Below are 13,225 nucleotides of genomic sequence, written 5' to 3' on the forward strand. Positions count from 1 at the left end.
AAAAAATACAGATACATTTATTTAAAAATAGATCTTTTTTTCATAACTGATAAATGCAGCGTTCAAGTATTGGTAAAGGTGGGCAGTAAGTATATATATTTATGAGATCAGAATTTCGCGACCCTACGTGATCTAAAGTATTTAAAAATAGCCATCATTATTAAAAGATGAAAGATTATAGTAGTTTTATACAATGAGAGATGATAGCAGTTTTATATGTAAGACATCGTGAGGTCTAATATATTTCACAAAATACTTTTACATTTTTAAAAAGGTACCGCCCTAATAAAGTAGGCCTACGTGATATTAATGCAAATATCAATAAAAAATTTCAGGGGAGACAATATAAAATGCAAAAATAAAAAAGGGTCGAAAAGAGTAAAGCTGCTCTTACCTCATCTTCAATTCCTGTAACATCTAGTGTTATCATGCTCGAGCCAAACTGAATAGTATCTTCATTTTTTAGAGTCCCACCAAAAGGAAGCGTGTTTTCATTATACGATCTCACAAACTTGAAGTCACTTGTGCGCGAGCCTGTGGTTAGATACGCGTCATAATTGTAAGAGCTGCGGAGAGTTCCTGCTCCATCCACCTCTGCATAGTTGGGAGGCAGATAGGCGCTGGGAACAGCAACTGCTCCATCAAACAACAGTCTGGGCTTTCTCCTGTGACAAAACTTCACTGCCAAGATCAGTATGATGAACGTCAGGAAGAAGGTGCACACAGAAACTAATGCAATGATCAAGTATGATGTTAATTTAGAGTTGTTGTCCTCATAAGTCATATCTTTAAGTTCAGGAACTTCAGAAAGGTTGTCAGAAATGAGTAAATTCACAGTACAGGTTGTAGACAGAGAGGGCTGCCCGTTATCCTTCACTGAAATAACAAGGTTCTGCTTCATATTGTCAGATTCAGAAATGTCTCGTTGTGTTTTGATCTCTCCACTATGGAGACCAATGGAGAAAAGTCCCGGATCAGTAGATTTCAAGATCTGATAGGAAAGCCATGCGTTCTGTCCAGAGTCAGCATCTACAGCGATCACCTTGGAGACCAGAGAGCCTGAGAGAGTCGCTTTAGGGACCATTTCAGTCATTAAAGATTTTCCATCTGGAACAGGGTATAATATCTGTGGAGAGTTATCATTCTCATCTGTTATGAAGACTTTCACCGTCACGTTACTGTTGAGCGGAGGAGAACCATTGTCTCTGGCAACAACTTTGACACTGAAGTTTCTGAACTGCTCATAGTCAAATGATCTTACAGCATGAATCACCCCTGTATCTCCATTAACAGACAGAAAAGAGGACACTGGGACCCCATTCACTTCACTGGGTACCAGAGAGTACAGTACAGTCCCGTTCTGTCTCCAGTCTGGGTCATTTGCACTAACAGAACAAACAGAAGTGCCTGGTTTGTTATTTTCACTTACATAAGCACTGTATGTCTGCTGCTCAAATACAGGAGGATTGTCATTCACGTCTGAGACAAATAAATGAATTGTCATAGATGTGGATAATGGTGGAGATCCTCCATCTGTGGCTGTGATGGTAATGTTGTAATCAGATTCTTTCTCTCGGTCTAGACCTTTTGTAGTTACTAGAGAGAAATAGTTTTTAACAGATGGGTTCAGTTTGAAAGGAACATTTTGCTGAACAGAGCAACGAATCTGCCGGTTTTCTCCGGAGTCTTTGTCTTGAACATTAATGATTCCCACTTCAGTGCCTGGATCAGAGTTTTCAGGTATCGGGTTATTCAAAGATTTAAGGATGATTCTAGGTGGATTATCATTAACATCAGTTATATCAATGATAACTTTAGCAGTCGAAGCTAATCCAGATGCATCTTTGGCCTGAATTCCAACTTCATAGTTCCTTTCATTTTCATAGTCAATTTCTCCAATCACCACAATTTGTCCTGTTGTTTTATCAATAGAAAACAATCTTGCAGTTTTATCTGAAATTCTGCTGAATTCATACGTCACTTCCCCGTTTGGACCTTCATCAGCATCAGTGGCGCTCACTCTGATTATTTCTGTTCCTGAAGGTGTATTTTCAGCCAGAGTGACCTTATAAACAGGCTGACTAAATACTGGGACATTATCATTGGCATCTAGAACAGTGATGTGTATGACAGCAGTGCCAGATCTCTGCGGTGAACCACCATCAGTGGCTGTGAGGATCATATCTATCTCCTTCTGCTGTTCACGATCCAGCTCCTTTTCCAACACGAGTTCTGCGTATTTCCCTCCATCTGCACTATCATGAACATTTAAAACAAAATGTTTGTTTCTCTCCAGTGAATATCTATTGACCGCGTTATGTCCAATATCTGAGTCATGAGCCTCATCCAAACGGAATCGCTGGCCTTTAATTGCTGATTCTCCGATTTCAAAATTAATACGCTCATTTGGAAATCGTGGCGCATTATCATTTATATCCTGAATTTGCAAAATTGTACGGTGCACTTCAAGAGGGTTTTCCAGGACGAGCTCATAACTGAGAATGCAGGACATTCGAGAACCACAAAGCTCTTCTCGGTCTATTGTCTCTCCCACGATTAAATCACCAGTATTCAGATTAATATCACAATACCGTTTGTTGCTGTCCTCCGTGTCTATCCGAGCTTTACGATCAGATAATTGTTTCACATCCATCCTGAGATCCTTGGCTATATTTCCAATCACATACTGGCGCTTCGTTTCTTCTGGAATATTGTAGCTCAGATCTGCACAGACGATTTTCAGAGGAAACTGAAGGAGAGCCACGAAAAACGCAAAGAAAGGAACTGAAAATAATCTGTTTTCCATTTGGGAATGTTTTATGTTGCACTTGCCCAACATATTTTTGACGGATGATATTCTAATAATTCAATCGGCGTCGACGAACTGTTACTCCGTTTTGTGCGGCGTTTATTTTACCAGACAGAGCTCACACTGAATACATTAAGTGTGGGAGGAGAGACGCATCAGTCTGCACTCTTGGTGAATAGCGACACTGTGAGTATGTTTCTGTTCATTGCATCTTTCATGAAATGACAACAGCGATCAAACAAGTGAAGTGTTTGCCATCGCGTATTATTGTAAACAATCATTTACATAAATATATAGGTAATATATTGGAAATGAACTGAAAAAATGTCTCGCATTCAGAGGAAAAAGTACAACAGACCGTGTTGTTGTTGTCCAGGCATGTGGTGCTAAAACTGGGATTTTTTTTATTTCCCACTTCAACCAAACTTTGTTCTGTAGTAGGTTTAAACGTACATGTCTCCACTGTACTATCGGCTTCAAAATTATATGTTCAAACACTTTTAGACCTTCTGCGATAAAACTTACCAAATAACTAAGCTTGGTTTTTAAACTAAAACTAAAACAAAAACAGAAAAAAAAAAACTTAAATCTAACAGAGATCAAATACACAAGTTTACTAGCCAATTAATGCCATGTTATTTTTTTTCTAATAAAGAAAGACCGCAATTCGCATCAATGAAATATAATACGAAAAAAAAAATACAGATACATTTATTTAAAAATAGATCTTTTTTTCATAACTGATAAATGCAGCGTTCAAGTATTGGTAAAGGTGGGCAGTAAGTATATATATTTATGAGATCAGAATTTCGCGACCCTACGTGATCTAAAGTATTTAAAAATAGCCATCATTATTAAAAGATGAAAGATTATAGTAGTTTTATACAATGAGAGATGATAGCAGTTTTATATGTAAGACATCGTGAGGTCTAATATATTTCACAAAATACTTTTACATTTTTAAAAAGGTACCGCCCTAATAAAGTAGGCCTACGTGATATTAATGCAAATATCAATAAAAAATTTCAGGGGAGACAATATAAAATGCAAAAATAAAAAAGGGTCGAAAAGAGTAAAGCTGCTCTTACCTCATCTTCAATTCCTGTAACATCTAGTGTTATCATGCTCGAGCAAAACTGAATAGTATCTTCATTTTTTAGAGTCCCACCAAAAGGAAGCGTGTTTTCATTATACGATCTCACAAACTTGAAGTCACTTGTGCGCGAGCCTGTGGTTAGATACGCGTCATAATTGTAAGAGCTGCGGAGAGTTCCTGCTCCATCCACCTCTGCATAGTTGGGAGGCAGATAGGCGCTGGGAACAGCAACTGCTCCATCAAACAACAGTCTGGGCTTTCTCCTGTGACAAAACTTCACTGCCAAGATCAGTATGATGAACGTCAGGAAGAAGGTGCACACAGAAACTAATGCAATGATCAAGTATGATGTTAATTTAGAGTTGTTGTCCTCATAAGTCATATCTTTAAGTTCAGGAACTTCAGAAAGGTTGTCAGAAATGAGTAAATTCACAGTACAGGTTGTAGACAGAGAGGGCTGCCCGTTATCCTTCACTGAAATAACAAGGTTCTGCTTCATATTGTCAGATTCAGAAATGTCTCGTTGTGTTTTGATCTCTCCACTATGGAGACCAATGGAGAAAAGTCCCGGATCAGTAGATTTCAAGATCTGATAGGAAAGCCATGCGTTCTGTCCAGAGTCAGCATCTACAGCGATCACCTTGGAGACCAGAGAGCCTGAGAGAGTCGCTTTAGGGACCATTTCAGTCATTAAAGATTTTCCATCTGGAACAGGGTATAATATCTGTGGAGAGTTATCATTCTCATCTGTTATGAAGACTTTCACCGTCACGTTACTGTTGAGCGGAGGAGAACCATTGTCTCTGGCAACAACTTTGACACTGAAGTTTCTGAACTGCTCATAGTCAAATGATCTTACAGCATGAATCACCCCTGTATCTCCATTAACAGACAGAAAAGAGGACACTGGGACCCCATTCACTTCACTGGGTACCAGAGAGTACAGTACAGTCCCGTTCTGTCTCCAGTCTGGGTCATTTGCACTAACAGAACAAACAGAAGTGCCTGGTTTGTTATTTTCACTTACATAAGCACTGTATGTCTGCTGCTCAAATACAGGAGGATTGTCATTCACATCTAAGACAAATAAATGAATTGTCATAGATGTGGATAATGGTGGAGATCCTCCATCTGTGGCTGTGATGGTAATGTTGTAATCAGATTCTTTCTCTCGGTCTAGAGCTTTTGTAGTTACTAGAGAGAAATAGTTTTTAACAGATGGGTTCAGTTTGAAAGGAACATGTTGCTGAACAGAGCAACGAATCTGCCGGTTTTCTCCTGAGTCTTTGTCTTGAACATTAATGATTCCCACTTCAGTGCCTGGATCAGAGTTTTCAGGTATCGGGTTATTCAAAGATTTAATAATGATTCTAGGTGGATTATCATTAACATCAGTTATATCAATGATAACTTTAGCAGTTGATGCCAATCCTGAGGCATCTTTGGCTTGAATTCCCATTTCATACTTTTTGTCTTTTTCAAAATCAATTTCTCCAATCACAATAATTTGCCCAGTTGTCTTTTCAATAGAAAATATTTTTGCAACTTTGTCTGAAATTCTGCTGAATTCATACATTACTTCCCCGTTTGGACCTTCATCAGCATCAGTGGCGCTCACTCTGATTATTTCTGTTCCTGAAGGTGTATTTTCAGCCAGAGTGACCTTATAAACAGGCTGACTAAATACTGGGACATTATCATTGGCATCTAGAACAGTGATGTGTATGACAGCAGTGCCAGATCTCTGCGGTGAACCACCATCAGTGGCTGTGAGGATCATATCTATCTCCTTCTGCTGTTCACGATCCAGCTCCTTTTCCAACACGAGTTCTGCATATTTCCCTCCATCTGCACTATCATGTATAGTCAATATAAAATTTGTATTTCTCTCCAGTGAATAGCTATTGACTGCGTTGTGCTCGATATCTGAATCATGCGCTTCATCCAAACGGAATCGCTGGCCTTTATCTGCAGATTCTCTAATTTCAAAATTAATACGCTCATTTGGAAATCGTGGCGCATTGTCATTTATATCCTGTATTTTCAGAATTATACGGTGCACTTCAAGAGGGTTTTCCAGGACGAGCTCATAACTGAGAATACAGGGAATTTGAGATCCACAAAGCTCTTCTCGGTCTATTGTCTCTGCCACGATTAAATCACCATTATTCAGATTAATATCACAATACCGTTTGCTGCTGTCCTCCGTGTCTATCCGAGCTTTACGAGCAGATAATTGTTTCAAATCCATCCTGAGATCCTTGGCTATATTTCCAATCACATACTGGCGCTTCGTTTCTTCTGGAATATTGTAGCTCAGATCTGCACAGACGGTTTTCAGAGGAAACAGAAGGAGAGCCACGAACCACGCAAAAAAAGGAACTGAAAATAACCTGTTTTCCATTTTTGAAGATTTGATGTTGCACCAGCCCAAAAGTAAAAAATCGTTGACGGATGATATTCGAATAATTATATCGTCTTCGACGGACTGTTACTCCATTTTGTGGCGTTTATTCTACCAGACAGAGCTGAAACTGTATACATTAAGTGTGGGAGGAGAGACGCATCAGTCTGCACTCTTGGTGAATAGCGACACTGTGAGTATGTTTCTGTTCATTGCATCTTTATATATTTAATGAAATGACAACAGTGATTAGCCAAGTGAAATCTTAAGTTTTTCAACGCGTATTTTTGTAAAATAATAATTTACATACATCTATATATCGGAAAGGAACACAAAATGCCTCGCATTGAGAGATAAAGTTGCTGTCCATGCGTGTGGTGCTGAAACCTGCTGACTGCAAAGACATTGGACAAGAAAGCAACTGGACAACAAAATATCGTAACAAACTGTTAAATCTGGCAGAGATCAAATACACCACTTTCCTATCCAGTGCCATAGTTTTTTTTTATTCTAACCCCTTTTGAAGACTGCTATAATAGTAAAACAAAAGCAATATACAGAGAGAGTCCTCAAAAACTATGATAAATGCAGCATTCGAGTACTGTTAAAGGTGTGTAGGAAGGCGTTTGTGAGATCCGAAACTATATAATATGGACCATTTCAATTGATTGCATCAGCAGTGCAAAAGCATTTGATAGATAAGATAACATAAAATTACATAAAAATAAATTACCACCCAAGTACTTTCTTTAAACTGGAGCCGCGTTGATAGAGTAGGGGATATTATTTAACCAAATGTTTAATCGAAGGAGATACCATGAAATGTAATATTAAAAGAGAGTCCAGAGGAGTAAACCCTCTCTTACCACATCTTCAATTCCAATAACATCTAGTGTTATCATGCTCGAGCCAAACTGAATGTTGTCTTCCTTTTTTAGAGTCCCACCAGCAGGAAGCGTGTTTTCAATATACGATCTCACAAACGTGAAGTCACTTGTGCGCGAGCCTGTGGTTAGATATGCGTCATAATTGTAAGAGCTGCGGAGAGTTCCTGCTCCATCCACCTCTGTATAGTTGGGAGGCAGATAGGCGCTGGGAACAGCAACTGCTCCATCAAACAACAGCCTGGGCTTTCTCCTGTGACAAAACTTCATTGCCAAGATCAGTATGATGAACGTCAGGAAGAAGGTGCACACGGAAACTAATGCAATGATCAAGTATGATGTTAATTTAGAGTTGTTGTCCTCATAAGTCATATCTTTAAGTTCAGGAACTTCAGAAAGGTTGTCAGAAATTAGTAAATTCACAGTACAGGTTGTAGACAGAGAGGGCTGCCCGTTATCCTTCACTGAAATAACAAGGTTCTGCTTCATATTGTCAGATTCAGAAATGTCTCGTTGTGTTTTGATCTCTCCACTATGGACACCAATGGAGAAAAGTCCCGGATCAGTAGATTTCAAGATCTGATAGGAAAGCCATGCGTTCTGTCCAGAGTCAGCATCTACAGCGATCACCTTGGAGACCAGAGAGCCTGAGAGAGTCGCTTTAGGGACCATTTCAGTCATTAAAGATTTTCCATCTGGAACAGGGTATAATATCTGTGGAGAGTTATCATTCTCATCTGTTATGAAGACTTTCACAATCACGTTACTGTTGAGCGGAGGAGAACCATTGTCTCTGGCAACAACTTTGACACTGAAGTGTCTGTACTGCTCATAGTCAAATGATCTTACAGCATGAATCACCCCTGTCTCTCCATTAACAGACAGAAATGAGGACACTGGGACCCCATTGACTTCACTGGGTACCAGAGAGTACAGTATAGTCCCGTTCTGTCTCCAGTCTGGGTCGTTTGCACTGACAGAACAAACAGAAGTGCCTGGTTTGGTATTTTCACTTATATAAACAAAATAATTCTGTGACTCAAATGTAGGGGAGTTGTCGTTGATGTCTGAAACCTTTATGTTCAGAGTTATATTGGAAAATAAGGGGGGTGTACCTTTGTACTTTGCTATAATTGTCACATTATAATTTTCGAATTGTTCTCGATCAAGCGAACTAGTTGTTGTGATAATGAAATACGTCTTGATGTACGGCTGTAGCTGAAATGGCAGCCTCGCCGAAATGGAACAAGTTACCAGGCTGTTTTCACCGGAATCCTGGTCCTTTACGTTTATTACTGCGATCTCTGAACCAGGTGGGATGTTTTCTGGGATTTGGTTTTTTAGAGACTTTACAGATATAACCGGCGCGTTGTCATTGACAACAACTATTTCAATAACAACTTTACAGTGGCCTGTCTGACCTCCACCATCCTCCGCCTGCACCTCCACCTCGAACGAGGAGGCCTTCTCGTGGTCCAACTGTCCAGTAACAAACATTTCTCCGTAATTTTCGTCAATTGTAAACAATTTATTTGTGTTGTCGGATAGGTGATTGATATAATACGTTATTTGCCCATTTGCACCCTCATCCAAATCGGTTGCAGTAATTTTTATGACAGACGTTCCGAGTGCTGAAGTTTCAGATAAACGAGTCTTGTACAAAGGCTGCGAAAACACTAGTGCATTATCATTCACGTCTATCACGAGCACTTCAATAACAACATTCCAGATTTAGGAGGATTTCCCCCATCACCCGCTGACAAAACCAAGAAATGCTCCCCTTTTGTCTCTCTATCCAGGCTGTTTTTTCAAAACAATGTCCACATGTCTGTCTTTATTTGATTTCGTATCAAGAACAAAATGTTTGTTTTGACTGGGAATATATGTCTGAACTGAATTCGTTCCAACATCCAAGTCACGTGCGCGCGCTATTTGTAATTTGCTCCCTGTCGGTGCCGCTTCGCTTATCTCAAGTTTAATTGAATCTTTGGGGAAAATGGGAGGGTTGTCATTGATGTCCTGGACCTCCAAAACAACGTTGTGAAGCTCCAAAGGATTTTCAAGAATAAATTCAAAGTGCATGAGACAGGGGGAGGTTGTACCGCATAGCATCTCTCGGTCGATTCGTTCCGAAACAAAAAGATTTCCAGAATCTAGGTCTACATCACAGTGCCTTCTCTCCCCTTGATAATCCAAACGGGCTTTGCGAAACCTCAAGCGATTAGAATCCAAATTAAGCTCCTTACTTACACTTCCAATAACATATTTTGTCTTTGTTTCCTCCGGCACAGAATAACGAACATCAGCAGTGGTAACGCAGAAGAAAAGCGATGTTATCCATAATCGCCATTTGGCCCAACACAATTTAGACGTTTTCGCCATGTTTTCTTGTATGTTATAAAGTAAAAACGTTGTTTCGAAATCTTCCTCACAAACAACTGATTTGCGTGGATAGCACTGCTATTTCTATTGGTAACAGACTAGATAGAAATAGCAAGCTATAGAAATAGCATTTACTAAGTGGTAAAATACCACTTCATACCGCTTCATATTTACAGAGATGTGTCTGATGATGTGGGTTTAAATTACATTCTTACATGGCACATCAAATATAGGCCTAACCATGAAACATTAATATTGACTAATAAAACAGTGGTTCCTTCAAAACCCTAAATACAAACAAAATATTTTAAACAAAATTGTTTTTTTCCCTCACACTGCAGATAAACCAACAGTAACGAAGTATTATGACATAAAGTATTTAAAAGGCTTTATATTTTAAATAAATACTCTAACTTTTGTGATCATTTATACTGGTCATTTATATTTTATATATTTGTTTAGAACTACATCAATATACAATGGGGCGGCGCCAGCCGATTTTGCCGGGGCTTTCAGCCCCGAATGTTTTGATTCAAGCCCCGAATGTAATGACTGTCACTGAGCAAATATGAAACTGGACAACAGCCTATGTAAACACCCGAAATCATTGCGCTTTGGCTTTGCATATATACTGCATACAGCCTGTAAAAATAGACCTTAAAAATAATCTAGCCTATAGAATACATTTCTTTGCTGTCGGTAGCCTATGGGCTCCTCCGTTTCTTCCTCTCTGTTGAATATGCAGCAGCAGCAGCAGGAGGAGGAGGAGCTAGCACAGTCAACCGCAAGAGTGCGAGTTAACAACTGAGACAGCAACGAGCGGGAAAGAAAAAATTAAAGAAAAATGAAGCAAACGAGACTTTGGGGATTTTTCGGAAAAAAGTCAGTGGGTACGAATGGTTTTTTTTACCTTAAAGTCTGAAGATATATCATCATCTAACGTTATACGTTAGCACATGTACTGGCATTTTCTAGTACAGAATCTCCTCCGGATAAAAAACACAGGAGAAGAAGCTGAAACAAGTGATAGAAGATTGCTCACTCACTCAAATATAAAATAACGTGATCATCATCAAACAATAAACAGTGTTTAAATCAAAAACGCGCTTAATATTATCAAAGCGCGACCTCTTGTCCCGCATTTTGTGAAGCTGTGAAGAATGTGAAGCTTTGTTGTCCCGCGTCACGCAAGTCATAAGCACTGTACCGCGTTTTAATTTTGTCTGCATCATTTTATTTAATCGTCCTTTAAATTACAATTCTAATGTTGCCTTTCTTTATGAAACTTACCAACATTCAAGTGTTGATAAAAAAAGAATTCATGAAGCTAATAAAATGTCTTTAAAATTAAAGTACAGTTAAATAAATTTATTTTTTTAATAAAAAATAATATCTACATTTTAACATAATAGTATACTGCAAGTGCAAAAATAATACATAAATAGTGAACTATAACAAGTATAAGTTTGTTCACTTAAAGAAAACTTGCAAGTATACTTGCAGTATAAACTACTAAACTAGTAGTTTACTGAGAGTACACTTCAGTGTGTACTTTCATAAACTAAAAAAATACTAATTGTATTAAATAGTAAACTACTACTAGTATACTTATAAGTTCACTTTTAGTACAGATGCATTACAAATGAGAAACCTAGTTGTGTACTTAAAGTTTACTACTCTTATACTTATAATACATTTAAACGAATAATACTTCTTCATAAAATGAACTTGAAGTTTTCGTAAGGGTAGCCAGAAACATTAGTTTTATCCCACCACTGCACTGAATACTTTCCTTGTTTATCAGGTGTTGTTTTCTCTAAAGATAACCAATAAGTATAAACATAACATGTTTGTGTGACTTGTTTTGTGTTATTAGTTTGTAGTAAATATACACTTTGATTTGATTAAATGGTTTTGTAGAGGGTAGCAAAGATGAGCTGCAGACTGGGGAGGATCAGACATGGAAACTGGTAACAATTAATCGGTCATTCTACTTTGGAGAAAGTTAAAAGTGAAACATTGTTTATCTCAATCTTCCTAATGAAATGTTTTTGACAGATATACATTGAGAATTATATACAGTTTGATGCCATGGTGTGTCAGTGAACGTAGATTAAAGTCATTCATGTATTGCTTTAACTTAGGATCTCATACATCATTTTAACTATTTATGTAAAAAAATAAAAATTATTTATATTAAAGGGCCCCTATTATGGCATTTAAAATGTTCCTAATATTGTTTTGGGAGTCCCCAACAACAGTTTTACATGCATGCAATGACAAAAAACACTTTGTTGTCTTATAATATGCATTTATTTTTAGCTGATTAACTCAGCGACTTCCCTTATGAATCGTTCAAAGATAAATTTTTCCAAACCCCTCCTTTACGTGACGCTAATCTGCAAGTTTCTTCGAGTGCTCCCTGTATTTACATAAAATGGTCTGGGCTAAGCCCCGGATGTCCTTCAATGCTGGAAACGCCCCTGGTGTAGTTCATACCCGCTACACACTCCACGAATGGACACACTCCACTTTCAGCACCACGGACAGCTACCCCTTCGTCGCCGGACAAAACTGTTGGAAATGTGCTATTACGTGTGTAGGATGACATTTTATTTCAAAATTTATTAAGTACACAGCCATTGGAATTTTAAACAAATATAAAAGATTGCACATTAGAAAAGACAATGACTGGTAAAAAGCTATTCTTTTGAACAGGACACATACGGTATCCTTCGTAACAGTCAGCACACATCTGACGTACATTAAATGATCCGAGTCCAATGCCGCGCCTTTGTGTTTTATGTGTACAACGAGCAAACAAGAAAGAATAAGTCAGAATTTTGCTGAAGCATCATGATCAGAAAGATGACAGTTCCAAAGCACACACTATTTACCCTTCACCAAGTCTGCCCAATTGTATTGTTTTTCAAAGTATTCCCTTCCAGCAGGGCCGGACTGGCACACAATTTCAGGCCGGGAAATCCTACACCCATCCAGGCCATCCACCCAAATAAAATTTAGCAACACGGACAACCCTGTTTTTACATTTATTTCACAGTATGACCATAACATAAAAACATAAACAACCAACCTAAAAGTAAAGCAGTCCTAATATCAAATGGGTCTGCACATAACGTTATAAAAGCATTTACTCTAGAAGTCCAGCTGTTTACTACGGAGCCCCAAAAGGGACGTGGTGGTGAAAAAAAAAATAGGATGCGAGAATTTTACAAAAAAAAATCTTTTGCGTTCCCCCGAGAAACTTTGCGTTCCCTCGCAAAGATATTTGCGTTCCCACGCAAAAGTTTTGCGTTCCCTCGCAAAAGTTTTGCGTTCCCTCGCAAAGTTATTTGCGTTCCCACGCAAAACCTGTTGTGAGCTCGGACAGACACTTCCTGTTTAATGTCCCGCGGGCAGTGCTTCAGAGCTCCGTACGTTAATGGAGCGTTTCATAGTGTTTGAACTTGGACTCAAATATAAAGAAATGCTGGCAATATTCAAATAGGCTATTCGAACTTCCCGGATCAATATTCTTGAGCTAAACACGGTGTTATGTTGAAAAAAATAAAGCTTCATGTTAGATTTTGTGTCAAGAAACATTTGTTTGGTACATTTTTATTCAATGAACAGCCATGGTGCATTATAAT

The 13,225-nt window shown here is 38.4% G+C and overlaps 1 protein-coding gene and 1 pseudogene across 4 annotated transcripts in view; both read right to left on the reverse strand.

The window, feature by feature from the left end:
• The window catches only part of LOC143750046 (protocadherin gamma-C5-like), a 124,584-nt gene extending 118,177 nt beyond the window's left edge, over positions 1-6,407 (reverse strand). For 2 of the 4 annotated variants that reach the window (XM_077242865.1, XM_077242853.1), the window contains exon 1: positions 3,898-6,407. In XM_077242865.1, the coding sequence (XP_077098980.1) occupies positions 3,898-6,309 (2,412 nt within the window). In that variant the 5' untranslated portion in view covers positions 6,310-6,407. Of the gene's footprint in view, positions 1-394; positions 2,883-3,897 lie in introns of those variants that run through there. The other 2 variants (XM_077242848.1, XM_077242861.1) reach the window with 2 other exon arrangements.
• Positions 6,408-7,139: 732 nt separating this feature from the next.
• Positions 7,140-9,575, reverse strand: LOC143750682 (protocadherin beta-15-like; annotated as a pseudogene).
• Between the last annotated feature and the right edge of the window lie 3,650 nt (positions 9,576-13,225).

This window comes from Siphateles boraxobius, unplaced genomic scaffold (genome assembly GCF_051911475.1).
Source record: "Siphateles boraxobius isolate OS27281-9 unplaced genomic scaffold, OSU_SipBor_1 25, whole genome shotgun sequence".
NCBI lineage: Eukaryota > Metazoa > Chordata > Actinopteri > Cypriniformes > Leuciscidae > Siphateles > Siphateles boraxobius.